This window comes from Perca flavescens, chromosome 10, assembly GCF_004354835.1.
Source record: "Perca flavescens isolate YP-PL-M2 chromosome 10, PFLA_1.0, whole genome shotgun sequence".
NCBI classification, from domain to species: Eukaryota; Metazoa; Chordata; class Actinopteri; order Perciformes; family Percidae; genus Perca; species Perca flavescens.
Genome location: NC_041340.1, coordinates 19,173,232 through 19,189,465, shown reverse-complemented (window position 1 = coordinate 19,189,465; position 16,234 = coordinate 19,173,232). Strand labels below are relative to the sequence as shown.

The window sequence follows — 16,234 nt, the reverse complement described above, 5'->3', positions numbered from 1 at the left end:
TCAAAATTTGAATCTCATGTTTCCCATTTAGGCGCCAGGTTAGAAATCACAGTAAAAGCAAACCACAGCATCTGTCTGTCTGTACAAGTAATACGATTTCAATCCATATTCATTATATAGGTATTTCTGCAGTTTCTTTTCACGTCCCTAAGTGCCGCTGTTGGTTAGTGTGAGGAAAATAAGGCTCTTTTCCTGAGTGAAGTCTTCCCTCGTCTGTCTGATGCGTTATTAGAGCTCTTTAATCGGAACTAGACTGACAAAGCCAGCACTCAGCAATGAGCTCATGATCAAATATTTGGTCAGATTTTTACAGGTGGTTTTGTTTTTGCCATTCGGATTTTGTGAAGTCTCTCGTCATTATGGGTATTCTTTGTCGTGTTTCCGAAAAAAAATTACTTTCATGGTGGTCGCTGCTTCTCTGCATTTGTGTCGCAGAAATGGCTCTCGGACAGGTCCGTTATTCTATACCTGAGGAGATGGCGATGGGCTCGGTTGTCGGGAATATCATTCAGGACCTAGGCTTGGATGTTAAACGACTGAAATCTGGGCGGGCTAGGATATTTACCGAGGACGGCAGTGAGTACATTGGTCTGAATGCAGAAAAAGGAACTTTGGTAGTGGCTAAAAGGATAGACAGAGAAGAATTGTGCAAGCAAGTGTCTCCCTGCTCTCTCCATTTCCAAATCATCCTTGAAAATCCAATGGAGTTGCATCGAATAGATGTAGAGATAACAGATATTAATGATAATGCTCCGTTTTTTTCGAAAAGGGAATACAGTTTCCAGGTTAGTGAATCTGCATCACCGGGGGCTCGTTATTCACTTGAGAGTGCCAAAGATCCTGATGTAGCACATAACGCCATTCAAACATACAAACTCAACCCTACAGATCATTTCAAATTAAATGCTGTTTCTCGCCCTGATGGCACAAAATATATTGAAATGGTCCTTCACACGTCACTTGACAGAGAAAAACAAGAAGAGCATAAATTAACTTTGACAGCATTTGACGGTGGTGATCCTCAGAAATCCGGTTCTGTCAAAATAAATGTCGTGGTTTTGGATGCAAATGACAATTCACCAGTATTCAGTCAGTCTGTTTACAGAGTAACCGTTCCTGAGAACGCTTCTAGGGGCACTGTTATTTTAAGAGTCAGTGCCACTGATAACGATAAAGGAGCAAACGAAGAGGTAGCGTATTCGTTCTCCCACCATACCGATGGTGCATCATCTCACTTTAATATGGATCCTCATACCGGGGAAATTACAGTAATTGACGTGTTAGATTATGAAAAAGCGAAATATTATGAAATAGATATTGAAGCTACAGACAAAGGAGGGCTGGCCGACACAAGCAAGGTGCTAATTGAGGTGATCGACCTAAATGACAATGCCCCTGTCATAAGCATAATTTCTCTTTCCAATCCCATACCAGAAGATTCGGCTCCAGATACTGTTATAGCAATGCTCAATATAAAAGACTTGGACTCTGATAAAAACGGCCAAGTTAAGTGTTTTATTAGCAAAGAGTTACCTTTCAAAATCAAGTCATCATCGACTAATTTTTATAGCCTGATGTCTGACGACGTTTTGGACCGTGAAACGGTGCCAGAATATAATATAACAATAACGGCAATGGACCAGGGTTCCCCGCCTTATTCCACAAACAAGACTATTCATTTAAGAATATCGGACGTAAATGACAACGCCCCAGTGTTCCCACAACCATTTAGCACCGCTTTCATAATTGAAAATAATTCACCTGGCATTTCACTCATCTCTGTCAAAGCCAGTGACAAAGACTCTGGAAACAATGCGCGCATTTCATACTTCATTGAAGATAGCCAATTGAATGGGATGTCAGCCTCCGCTTATTTCTCAGTAAATGCAGAAAGTGGAGAGATACTTGCTGTGCGTTCCTTCGACTACGAGCAAACAAAAGAGTTCCATATTCGCGTCAAAGCGCAGGATGGAGGCTCTCCTCCACTCAGTAGCAACGTGACTGTAAAAATACTGATCCAGGACCAGAACGACAACCCTCCTCAGGTTCTGTACCCAGTCCAGACTGGAGGCTCTCTGGTGGCTGAAATGGTGCCTCGTTCAGCAGATGTGGGCTATCTGGTCACTAAAGTGGTGGCTGTTGATGTGGACTCTGGACAGAATGCCTGGCTGTCCTATAAACTGCAGAAAGCCACAGACAGGGCGCTGTTTGAAGTGGGCTTACAGAATGGAGAAATAAGAACTATCCGCAAAGTCACTGATAAAGATGCTGTGAAACAAAGACTGACTGTTATAGTGGAGGACAACGGGCAGCCCTCTCGTTCAGCTACAGTCATTGTTAACGTGGCGGTGGCGGACAGCTTCCCTGAAGTGCTGTCTGAGTTCACTGACTTTACACACGACAAGGAGTACAATGACAACCTGACTTTTTACTTAGTGTTGGCTTTGGCTGTAGTTTCCTTCCTCTTCATCACGTGTTTAGTGGTTATTATATCAGTGAAAATCTACAGGTGGAGACGAGAGCGCGTGTTTTACAAATCCAGTGGAAATCTCCCTGTTATTCCGTATTACCCGCCCCTTTACGCAGACGTAGGAGGTACCGGTACGTTGAAGCAGGCGTTCAGTTACGAGGTGTACGGAACTACTGACTCCCGTAAGAGTGGTATCACGTGCTCTCGACCCTTTAGTCAGAGCACTCTGAGTGTTGACCATAGTGCTACCAGGACAGTGCCAAGACATAAAACAGAGTCAGAGAATATACTCACAGAGGTGAGAGCAACCTTTTACTTGTTCCCTTAAAACCCTTGTTCTTTGTATTTCTGTTTTCTTCAGTTCAGTTTAGCTACTGCCCACTGTACACACTATTTGGATAGTTCTGTTACTGTACCTACTGTAGTACTCACTGAAAGTTCGACTCAGTTTCAGACTTTTCTAATTGTGCCAAAACAACAATTTAGCATCTCATATTTGATCTCATGACTGGATTTAACATTGTATACTGTTAAATTTGGGTATAAGAATGCAAAATCCTACTACTAGTATATTGAACATATATATATATATATATATGCCAACATTGGATATGTTATTGTGCCCCCTGCCATGCACCTTACCTTTCTACTGACCAAACACACAACAACAATTTAAATATTTAAGTTACTCCGTAAAACGGGGAATATCACTATGATATCTAAGTCTGGTGCTCCCATTTTTGTGTTTCACTGTTGTTGACTCTCTAGCATGCTTCAGACAAAAGCTACACCTGTATCTACATGTGTGGTTTCATATGTTGTGTGTAAGGTACACTATGTCAGATACTTGACATTACATCCTTCATGATGTATTAATAATTCCATTATTTGATATTCATATTAATTAATGTATTTATAGTACTGGCAATTATATGTATTACACTGATGTGCAGACAAATCAAGTAAAAATATGATTAGTTATATACTGTATGTGTAAGAGGGCAATACAGAAGAAAGAGATTCTATAGGCTTCATTCCTGCTAAAGCGTTGCTAGATTGTCCCCACATAGAAACATACAACCACGCAGTGTACTATTTTTTCAGTGACCTAGTTCCCTTCATAACATGGTGCAGCCATCGGCATAGGCTACATACAGAGAAAAGGACGAGGGATGAATGCAGGCAAACTGTAATAAAGGGGGGGTAATGCAGATCAGTAAAATAAATCCAAATCCAAAGAGCAACACAATAATATTGATTAAGAGAAAATGTGGTATAAGGGAACAGGGAACGGTCATACTGGTGCTTGGAAGATTGAGAACGAGGGAAAAATGCAGTGTGATGGAGAGGAAGAGAGGGGCAGCGGGGGAGGGGAAGAGGCACGTGGTAACCGGCACAGTCTTCACCATCCCTGTGCAGCATTCATGTTAGTGATCCACGGCAGCCATTTTGATCTGCAGCCCTCTTTGTCTGCTGAGATAGAGGGCTTAGGGAAGTCTTATGTGTGTAATAGTTACATGTACTGACTGCCTGTACAGGACACATACATCGTGAGATATTTCTTGATAAAATATAAAGGAATGGAAGACTAGAGAGAGAGAGAGAGAGAGAGAGCTCTACATTAGTTATATAACAAGTGACAAGGGGATGGGAGAAATCAGGACAGAGGCTGAATGTGTTTGAACTGAAACATTGAATGGCAAAAGAAAACTGACCTAGCATGTATTCATATCCAGCTGTCTGCAAACTCTGTAAAATAAGGATTTTGATGAACATTATATAGACTGCTATTAAGAGTTAAACAGTGACTGACTAAATTTCCTACCTCATCTATGAGTGAGGGTTTACATGATATGCTAAATATAAAAGCTCTATGTTGTGTTTTAAAAGTGATGGTGTGGTGGACTGGGCACAAATAACCCTGTTATTATAATGATACCTGTGTTGAGGGAAATAATTGATATGTTATCTTGTAGATTTAGTGAAAATAGCACTTGTCTTTAGATAAAAGGACACAAAGCTTCAAGATCAAGCTTGATGTATGAGTGATAAGTAAATGCTTGTATAATGTGGTTGTGGTCTGTCTGCAGTTATGTTTGCTCAGTTTTCTCCAGTATCAGAGGAAGTATTTGATCACCTAGTGTTCCTGGTGTGATTGCTCTGGGTGGTTTATGTGTTTGCAGGATGTTCAGGGTGTGTGTGAAATGAAAAGTTGACAAACTATGAGGCAGAAACCTAGGTTAATTGTGTTAACCCCCATATCCGCTGGAAGCAGTCTGTAATCATTATTAGCCCACATCTGTGTCTGCTTTACCTGTTTCAACTGTGTTTAAATCTGTATGTCTCATTTTCTCAGGTTTGTTAATGGGAGGTTTTTACTGAGTACCATAAATTCTTTTGGCCAGTGTCTCCATAGGGATCAAAGCTCACAGAAACATATTTTTAAGCAGCTAAATGGTTCAGTCTGTTTTATACCCTTTACCCTTTCAGCATGTTGTTGTTTTATCATTCATTTTGGATCTTACACAAAGCTCCAAACATCAGTTTGATAAACTTGTTACTGAACATAAAACTATACTCATGTGTAGAAGCTCCTGGTTCCCACCGGCCCAAGCTCTTGTTTAAGTGTCCCGCCTTCGTAGCCAAGCTGTCTGGTGACCAGCTGTGTCCCCATGTGTATGCTGGTGGGGCTCATCCACACACTGTGCACCATGTGTGTTTGGGGATGTGTTTAATGTTTGTACTATAACCCTCATTGTATTTTTGTTTACAATATACCCCAGATATCTGACATATCAGGTACTCTAGGATGTGACTAAATTCCCACAAAGCAGACTACACCTTATTACACTGATGATATCACAGAAAGCATTGATGATGATAATAATAATAATAATAATGCCTTATACTTTATTAATCCCACAATGGAAATTACAATGTTTTCACTCTGTTGTTAGAATACACATTATACACAGGCCTGAAAGACACACACATGCTCAGTACCTATACATGCACTAATGGAGAAATGTCAGAGTGAGGGGGATGCAGCTGTCGATGGATAGGCGCCCGAGAAGTTGGGGGTTCGGTGCCTTGCTCAAGAGCACCTTTGCATACTTTGGTCCGTATGGGGACTTGAACCAGCGACCCTCCGGTTCCCAACCCAACTCCCTACAGTTGGGCATAATATGTACATAGCTCCAGTGCATTATACTCTCTCCAAATGATGGATGTTGCTACTTGTCCCTCTGGGACTGTTGTTTTGTTGCTTTATACAAAAGGTCACATTTGAACTTGTACAGAATAGGGCGAAGCAGTTAGAGAGCATCCTTAAATCTAAACCTCAAGCTCCTCTCCAGCAAGCATTCACACTACTTAACTGTCTGGGACACCAAACTATTCTGTTTCTGACCCCAACTTTGTCTTTCACTGTGTGTGTGTGTGTGTGTGTGTGTGTGTGTGTGTGTGTGGGGGGTAGAAGTTTATTTTCTCTTAGAAAGACATTTAAAAAAGCTTGTACAGGCATTTTTAATGAAGAACATATTTTGCGTGTAACAGTTATTGATACATTGTTTGGTCAAACATGTACAGATTGTAATTATATTGAAATCTATGGTGCAGATATTCATTTGGATGTGTTCTTCAGGTGCATTAGATTAATGGCAGGACAAAAACTGATTCATGCTTAGTGTTTATTTGCCAAGAAACTGAAGAGAATGCAAGCAAGTACATGCATACTATAATAATTGTACCTTTCTTTGCATAGAGGCAGGTAAACCAGACGTGTGTGGGCTCGAGAACATACATAAGATGTTGCGTTTGGATGTCCTATGAGGTGGAAGTGTGGAGTTCTGCACTGGCCACTGTTCAGTAGTCAGTCTTGTTTTCCAACAGTCTTCCTTTTTCATCCTGATCTCATTTTCTGCATCCCTCCCCTCCCCCTCTCCAGCTGCACCACTCTGCTGCAGAGAGAGAAAGAGAAAGGGAGAGGGAGATTGCTCAATGTAGGACATTTAGTTCTAAAAAGACATTATATGCCATACAGTGTCATTTCATCCTTGTGTAGGTCGCCATGTTCACAACAAGAAGAAATATCTCCTTTGTATCACTTTTCTGCCATTAATTAAGATATTATTTATTACCCAGGAGTCCATGAACATGTTTTATTTAACAAACATATCATCCAATTGCAAATGTGCGTGTCTGAGCATTGTTTCTCTTTCTTTATCCTCCATGTTGTTTTTGTAGCTATTTTTTGCCACCATTGCCAGCTCAAAGGAAGCAGGGTGGGATGCGAACAAGCGAGGTGGGATGTGTTGCCATAGCAACAAGCTGACTCACTGGCAGGGCTGTACCATTTCCCATTGAGCCACAGGGAGTCAACAGCAGATGCAGCCTCTGAGCTGTGATGGCTCCATGCATTTGTTGATGCTGGGAGAGCAGGAGACACCCCTTTTTTGGGCAAATAGGTGCAGGGAGAGGGTTATCATTGCTGCTTTTGACATTTGTTCTGATTGATGCTGCCCTGTTGTTTTGCCTTCCCCTGTTTCAGCAAATCCATGTCCATGATGAGTGTATTGTTCATTATATAGGCTTAGTATAACCAATTTCTTATTAAAACCGTTATTTCTGTTGTATGAAAACAACAACAGCCTTTTCCCTTTTTTGTTTCCTTGTTGCTTGTTTTTCTGGTTGATGTGTTATTTTTGGATGTATGTCACCAACACTGTGATGTTATGTTATTACATAAAATGGGTTCATGTGGACAAACAAAGGTATATTACAGACAGAGTATCATTTAAACTACATTACACCAGTCTAATGAAAGCAGTTGCTGATTTGCTTTGTCTAAGAAGCTTTGCTTTCACAAAGACACTCATACACACATCAGCTGTGGAAAACACAGGGTCACAGAGCAAAGACTCTCATTAATAAGGCATTGATTTGTCTCAGGGCATCGCCTTGAGGCCCCCTGCTGTTGATATGAGGGTAGTGGCTTTGTGCAGCAGTGCAGTATTTTAGTTGTGATACATACATGGGTGGTCTTCAGTTCTCTCAGCAATGATTGTGTTAGTGTCTTGGTTTAGGCTTAAGTGGCTGCACTGTACCAAAGTATGCTTATGCTTCTGTTTAAAGGGCAAGTTGATTGTTGTACCCAGTTTTTATTGTGTAGCATAATCTAACATACCATAAACTGTTAAGTGAATGCTGTTAAAAATGATTCACAAAACTATGACTGTATATCTGTTTTGGTAAAGCTGCCACAGTGACCTGTAACTCTGGACTGTGTAGTGTCATTCTCTATCCACTGAGCTAGAGTTACTGCCTCTGTCTTTCTCAACAATATTATTTATTTTTGTTCCATCATCATCCCTCTTACAAGGTCAGCAATGCTAAAATGTTTCTCTGAAGCTCCATCCTCTCTCTCTGTCTCCCGTACTAACTCATACGCAAACACTCTCACATGCCATTGTGCTCCCTGATTCTTTTGAATGAGTTTGATACTTGACATCCAGCTTGGATCTTTTTCAAAATTTTTCATAATTTAAGGTTATGTCCCATTCCCTGTTCAGTATTGTTTGAACATACAGCTCTAATTGTTATATTATTATCATAATATATAAAATGAATGTATCATACTTTTGAATTTGAAAACTCTCTGTTAAACAATAAGCCACAGTGTTCCTAGTTGTTATATTTTGTGACGGTATGTGCTTTTGGGCACTCAATTTATCACCATATACTGACTGAAGGCTGACACAGACAGAGATCAAACAACATTTTTTAAACTTTAATAGTTTATGTGCACACACAGCAGACTGTTTTGTGAACAATCCAATAATGAAATAATTTATGTTCAATTGAAATAAACAGACATTACAGACCCTATACATCACTACATGAATCACAACCCCATTTTTTGTTAGCCACATGGTAAGTATGCTGGTTACTGTACTTCCCAAAGCCAGACTCTGTATGCTGACCACCAGTCTAACTGACATCCTTTCTCTCTTGTTTTTTCTTTTTCATATGTCCCCCTTGTTGCCTGGTGCTTATCCTGTCTCCTCCCTGACTCACCAAATAAGGTAAGAAATAGTTTTCATCTACTGTATATTGTTCACAGCCATCAAACACATAGAGTGGTGCAACCTTCATGATTCTACAAACAGCACTGATTACTGATACACTGACAACTGCACATCATACTCTAGATCACCAATCCAGACGCACACTATAGCAGTAATGTGTTTTATGTGTCCAAGCATTACACATTGGCACTAAATCAGATTAAGGTTAATCAGATTTTCCGCCTGCGACACATCTGTTCACATACCTCGCAAAACATCTATCATCACTGATGATTGCTCCAATCAGGCATTGACCATTTGTTGACAACAGATCACGTGTGACAGTGTGAGCGGCTTGTGTGACAGTGTGAGGATTTTATGTTAATAAGGAGACTTACCTTTACTGCACATATTATGTTGACTATTATGTTGTACAATGGGCAGTGTGCAATTTTGTTGGCTAGTGGCAGTCTCTGCATGTAACATGAGCATGTTCGTGCAGAGTGATGCAACAAACACAGGTCTGTGTACTTTATGTATGTGTGTATGTATATATGCACTATGTTGTGTTGAATCCTTTAAACAGCAGATATTGTTTGTTCGTCCAAGACAAATTCCCTTCAGGACAATAACATTTGTTAAACATAAAAATTGACTTGATATGTTTTATGTGACTGGGGTGTTACACTGAATTATCACATGGGCATAATTTACAATCTATACTGTAGATAAGTGGACAATTCAATTTCAGTACTAGTTTCTTTGTATTAAATGATACATTAAACTTTTAATCTTTAATCTGAGAATATTTTGAATCATCATTTTAGCTCCTTTGTACACATGTTCCAGTCATACCCTGTTTTTTAAGGTGGCATAGTACTTTACATTTGAATAACAAGATGGACAGCTTTCCTTACTAACAGGCTTATATGGTTTAAGGAAAGTATTAGCAGGGAAACATAGCTGTTAAAGTAACTCGTGCCTGAATTACGTTGCAGCGATTATACTGTCCAGCACTGTATCTTGGATTTTGGCCTGTGTTTTTGTGCTTTGGACCACCATCCACTTTATATAGTTCATCATAAAGCATGGCATTACAGTCATTAAATACAATGTTGGAGTACAATGCAAGTTACAGTACAGCAAAATGCAAACTATGTAACACAAACATAGCATGTTAAGAGGACATCATAAGCCTAGCTGCAGTATTCTAAAATGTCAGAGCAAAGTGACTCAAATTTAGTCAGGGGAAAATAAATGAAAGACCAGCGAAGTGTTGATTCAACTATATGCTCATTTAGAGAGTAAGTTTCCCAACTTATTTAAATGTCTTGTCCAAATGTAAAGTACCTATTTTATTGTAATTTTTTCACACTTAGTTGCCAGTTTATAAGGTACACCTACTTAATACTAATGCAGTCTAATACAACAGTCCTGCAATACATCCTGTCTTTTGTGAAGGTTATAATGTTCAGTTTTATGTTGAAACTGTTTTAGAGAAGTGTTGATTCAACTTTATGATCCTTTATGAGGTTGTAGGTTGTGGTGCTGTTGAATTGTACTGTATTATATAGAGAGGTGTTTCTGTTATTTAGCCTACCCTCATTCATATAAATAGGGTGGACAAAATAATAGAAATACTTGTCAGCAATTTAACAACATTACAAACTGCAGCATCCAAAATGAGGACTGTTGTATTATACTGCAGTAGTTTTAGCCAGGAGTACCTAATCAACTGGCAACTGAGTGTATATGTAACTGAGGTAGACAAATACTAGAAAAATACTATTTATATAATGCAGACCAACACTACACCACACACTACAGCTTTAAAACATACTATACAACCCATTTAACACACAAATGTCCAACTTAGTAGTCTTAACAAAACCTAAACATACTGTATGTTGGGTAGTATTTATAGATGGTCTTGTATTACAGTGCTTTTCACCCAACATGCGTTGCGGTTTTCCCTATCATTCAGTGTCAGTTTATCTGATACAGGATAAGTTACTAACTAACATTTTGCTTTAACTGTTCATATTGAAAAATTAGATGGGGTGGCACTGTGGCTAGAATTGTCACCTCACAACAAGTTCTAATCTATTGGCTAGCTGAGTCCTTTTTTTGTGGAGTGTGCATGTCACCCTCATTCTGTGTGGATGCAGATGTGCTTGCTCATTAATGTATGTTAGCAATGTGATAACCTGGTGACCTGTCCAGTGTGCATGCTGTCCTGTGTGTATGGTGGGATACGTTGTACTGGATATGTGGGTATAGAAAATAGATAAATGGATAAATGGATGGAGATAAAATATCAGTAACCTTTGGTAAAAAGGAAACCGCTTCAGTCTGTGCTGAGTGCGGGTCGTCCACTAATCGGAGGATCGGCGGTTCATCCCAGCTCCTCCAGTCCGCATGTTGAAGTGTCCGTGGGCAAGATACTGAACCCAGAAAATTGCTCCTGAAGGCTGTGCCATCGATGTGAGAATGCGTGTGTCAATGATTAGATTATTAGATGGCATCTTGCATGGCAGCCTCTGTCATCAGTGTATGAATGTGTGTGGATAGGGTAAATGTAACATTTAGTGTAGAGCACTTTGAGTGGTCAGAAGACAGGAAATGCACTATATAAATGCAAGTCCATTACTATTTACCATCTATGCAACTTCAGCACTTTGTACTGTAGCTCAACACCTGACAGTGAACACATGCAATATGAGGCTTAACATGAAATTTAAAGTGTGAATGAAAAGTGTGTGTGCTTCTAAATGTGACATTTGAATCACACTTTGTTTGTGTTTATTGATGCCTACAGCCCAGGAAATAACATCCTGGGACTAGTAGCACAATACCATCAAAATATTCAAGTCTTTATTAGAAAAACTCGGATTTCATAATTGAACATTTTTATTTTTATTTAATTACCTCTGAATGCAGCTTTTCCTCATTGATATTGATAAAGTACCAGAAATATAAATTTAGCATATTAATAGGCCATAATAGGCCTATATATTTTATATGTATTAAAACGTGTTTATTTTAAAAGTGGTAATACATTCTTAAGCTAATTATTTTACTTTTGTTTTCATCGTTAATAAATGAATGTCTTGTGTTAACACTTAAATAGGTGTTAGGTGTGTTCAGGCCGATCTACTATATTTATTTCTGTATTCTGTAAGGAAATGTTTTTCTGGCTGCCTGCTGTCTTCATTGAGTGTCGGTGAGGCTGACTGCCTCTTCAGCAGCATGCAGCAGCAGTAGTTGGCCGCCTGTGTGGCGCTGTCCACTCTTGTGGTGCTGAAAGCAGCTCAAGCGCTCTCCCCCTCCCTCTCGTTGTCTCTGCCTCTCTACATCTCCCTCTGTCGCCCACCTCCATTTAAAGCAGACGACTGTTGAAAAAACGTATTTATCAAACGTATTATTCATATTAATTTATAAAGGGATTATTTTACAATTAACACCACTGACTTTACGCCGTTTGGGCTTTATTAAATTATATGTCAGCGTATAATGCCTGCTGCCAGCGTAGGGATATTGCTTAATTAAGGTGTACGGTTTTTAGAATGATTTGATTGTTAGTCTATGAATGCCGTGTGTAAAAGTGACATGAGAGAGACACGAGAGAGAGAGAGAGAGAGAGAGAGAGAGAGAGAGAGAGAGAGAGAGAGCAAAACGGGAGTAAACGCCTTCCTACACCATCTGCGGCCCCCTCCCTTTTCATTTGCTCTACAGACCTCCATACGGGTATTTTACGTTGGCTGCTGACAGGATTATTTCTCTGAGGTTTGTGTAGAGCTCTGAAGACGTAATGACGTATGCAGGCTGCATTGGCTTTCTCTGGCCACAGGAAGGCAACGAAGAGCCTTGTCAGCCACAAAGGCATGTGCATGTATGCAGGTACATAGAGGCAAGAGGATATATGATGGATTAACATAAAGCATTACATCTATGATCATATAATGATCAGGCATTTAGTTATTTATAGAGCACTGGACTTAGTCATCTATTATCTACATCGTTTGTCAATAATTATTGTGTTGTATAGTTTTTTATATTTAGTCTTCAGTTCGTTTTATAAGCCGTTGTAGGTGATGTGGAGACTGTTTAATTGGTAGTCTAATGATATTTTATATGATAGAGTCACAATAACCAGGATCATCTTTCTATGGATCATACTTTTACGTCACTGTTCTGAAGAGCTTTCTGATGCCACGATTGGTGGAAATAGGTTAACTCTGTCCACCAATGAAATCCAGAGCTGTACAAAGAGATCTACTCCATTTCACCGAGTAGCTTTTGCGTCGTAACCATTACAATATTCTGCACAGAAGGGGAGGGAGGCATATGGAGACACAAAGCATGACTGTCGGGGACGGATCTACATGGGATCGTAAACCTGCTATACTTAATCAGATAAGAAGTTGGGATTGTAGGGGAATGATATGGGATTTATGGAACGAGGAATAATGTTGAACAAATTGCCTGTATGGCAGGTGTTTTTGTGGTGGCATCATTTCTTTCTCTTGTGGAGTACAATAGACGGACAGACTCGCTACAGCATCCCGGAGGAACTGAAACAGGGCTCTGTGGTAGGACATCTAGCCAAAGATTTGGGGTTGGTTGTATCTGAACTGTACAGACGTAAACTGCGGATAACCTCGGAAGCTGGTAAGCAGTATTTTAGTGTGGACTTGGGGAAGGGAGAACTGGTGGTTAGTGATAGAATAGATAGGGAAGAACTGTGTGGACAAAGACCGTCATGTGTGTTGCCTTTAGAACTAGTCCTAGATAACCCCCTACAGCTGCATAGAGTCGAAATTGAAATACATGATACAAACGATAATTCTCCTAGTTTCGTTACTAAAGAGAAAGTGGTGAAAATTGCAGAGCTGGTCAATCCAGGCGCGCGATTCCCTTTAGAAAGTGCACAGGATCCCGATGTCGGACCTAATTCTGTACGCTCTTATCTTATAAGCAAAAATGAACATTTCAAATTGACAGTTAAAAACCACAAGGACGGAAGAAAGATCCCTGAACTAGTCCTCGAAAAACCTCTTGATCGAGAAAAGCTGCCTGTACACAATATTATCCTCACCGCTGTAGATGGTGGAGATCCGGTGCGCTCAGGGACATCTGAAATTACAGTTATAGTACTTGACAACAATGATAATGCGCCGCAATTTGAAAAACAGGTATATGAGGCTAATGTCAGCGAAAAGGCAACACCTGGAACGGAGATACTGCATGTTAAAGCTACAGATGCAGATGAAGGACTAAATGGAGAAATTGAATATTTGTTTTCAGAGCAAACTACAGATCTGATTTTAGCATTATTTGACATTGAACCTTCTACTGGAGCTATTGTTGTGAAAGGTATTTTAGATCACGAAACGAACCCTTTACATAGATTTGACATAACTGCTAAAGACAAAGGTAATCCTGAGATGGATGGGCATTGTGGCGTGGACATTAAAATAGTTGACATAAACGACAATGTTCCTGAAATAATTGTGACGTCTTTAACAACACCTGTTCCAGAAAACTCTGCAATTGGAACAGTCATTGCATTGATAAGTGCAAAAGACCCAGACTCCGGTGACAATGGTAAGATTACGTTAAGTGTGTCTTCCAAATCCCCTTTCAAGTTAAATCCTTCTGTCTCTAACCATTACTCATTAGTAACGAATGGGCCACTTGACCGTGAAATAAATAGCCAGTATAGTGTAACGATAAGTGCTACTGATTCTGGTAAGCCCGCATTATCGAGTGAAAAAATAATACTTGTTGAATTGTTAGATGTAAATGACAACCCACCAGTTTTCTCCCAGCCTTCTTATATCGTTTATGTAAAAGAGAACCATGCTCCTGGGACGATTTTGTGCTCAGTGGCAGCAGCTGATCCTGATTCGGGTGACAACGCGAAGATCTCCTACTCAATCTTGGACTCTAAAGTGCAGGACGTTTCTGTCTCATCTTATGTTTACATTAACTCAGATAACGGCAGCATCTACAGCATGCACTCGTTTGACTATGAGAAACTGAAGGTGTTTCAGATTCAGGTTCAGGCAAAGGATCAGGGCTCTCCGTCTCTCAGCAGCAACGCCACTGTCCATGTTTTTATCCTGGACCAGAACGACAATGCCCCCGCTGTTATTTACCCCTCCTCCGCTGCCCTGGGCTCCCTCTCTCATCAGAGGATGCCCCGCTCCGCTAAAGCAGGCCACCTGGTTACTAAGGTGACGGCCGTGGACGCTGACTCGGGCCATAACGCCTGGATCTCCTACAAACTGGCGGAGGCCACAGACGCCTCTCTGTTCACTGTCAATCTGTACACAGGGGAGGTGAGGACTAAACGCGCTGTGTCCGAGCAGGACGACTCCTCTCAGAGGCTGCTTATAGAGATTCAGGACGACGGGGAACCGGTCCAGTCCGCCACCGTCACGGTGTCCATCCTGCTGGAGGACGGCCTCCATGAGCCCATCTTAGACCTCCGACAGAAAGTGGCCGAAACCAGCAAAAAAAAAAAACTGGGAGAATCACCCTTTATTTGATTCTCTCTCTGGCCTCGTGTCCTTGCTGTCTCTGGTGACTTTTCTCATCTTAGCGGTTAAATGCATGAGGAACAGCAGAAGCAGCGGTAGTTGCTGCATGAGACGGAGCGACTGTGATGATTACAAGAACCCCAACAGAAACCTGCAGATTCAGCTCAACACTGATGGACCTATAAAGTACGTGGAGGTCCTGGGAGGAGACATGTTGTCTCAGAGTCAGTCCTTCAGGTCCTGTATGTCTCCGATGTCAGAGTACAGTGATTTCACTTTGATTAAGCCCAGCAGCACCAATGACTTTAAGGAGGTGATCAGTGTTCTGGATGCGTCTTTACCCGACAGCACCTGGACCTTTGAGAGCCAGCAGGTGAGCAAAACAAAATGCGTTTTCAATATTAGATCTATCTATCTATCTATCTATCTATCTATCTATCTTTGAAAAATAATAGTTGCCAAGGCTGTGTTCAAAAACAGATACAATAATTATTTTCAAGACATCTGTCAATATATTCTCACACTCCAAAGCCATTTCTGTAATAGTTCAGCACCACGAAGGTGGACAGCAACTCTTAGTGGAATGTTTATTAGTATGTGTGTGAGAGCGTGTGTTTCGCCCCTGTTGCTGATCATCTTTTTAGAAATAAATACAGAAATAGTGTTCCCTGGACGTGTTTCTAGTGATTGATTAAAGGAAGACTTCTCACTGTGGAGAATGTGACTGTTTACATCTGAAGATGCATTAGCCAGGCTTATCTTTCTTGTTAAATATTATTTTAATAATTATTTCATAGTGATATCTACCTTTACATACTTCGACTCGCATGAGTCTCAAAATAATTGGTTTTGGTTAAAGTGAAGGGGCACAAAGAGAATTTATGCTGCGACTTTAAGAGTGTCGATCATTTTCCCTCTCATTGGATGGTAGAGGTGGATGCTGTGCACCAATAGGATTCAGATCTGTACAAAGCAATCTAGTCCCTACCCCATGCAGCCTCAGTGCTGTAACATTTAGGATGCACGGAGCTAGAGGACAGAGACAGCAATGATCTCGTATTTCATAAAATTACGTTTATATAATTCAGATTACAGCCATGCTCAGTAATTGTGGGAAATCGTATATTGGAATAATACCTGCAATGATGGATTCC

The 16,234-nt window shown here is 40.4% G+C and overlaps 1 protein-coding gene and 1 pseudogene across 10 annotated transcripts in view; both read left to right on the top strand.

The window, feature by feature from the left end:
• The window catches only part of LOC114562568 (protocadherin gamma-A11), a 262,197-nt gene that overhangs the window by 210,465 nt on the left and 35,498 nt on the right, over window positions 1-16,234 (top strand). Inside the window, exon 2 of one of the 10 annotated variants that reach the window (XM_028589035.1) lies at window positions 6,716-8,046. The exons of 8 other annotated variants lie outside the window; for them this stretch is intronic. In XM_028589035.1, the coding sequence (XP_028444836.1) occupies window positions 6,716-6,835 (120 nt within the window). In that variant the 3' untranslated portion in view covers window positions 6,836-8,046. Of the gene's footprint in view, window positions 1-22; window positions 2,769-6,715; window positions 8,047-16,234 lie in introns of those variants that run through there. One more of the 10 variants, XM_028589028.1, reaches the window with a different exon arrangement.
• Window positions 13,005-15,659, top strand: LOC114563249 (protocadherin gamma-C5-like; annotated as a pseudogene).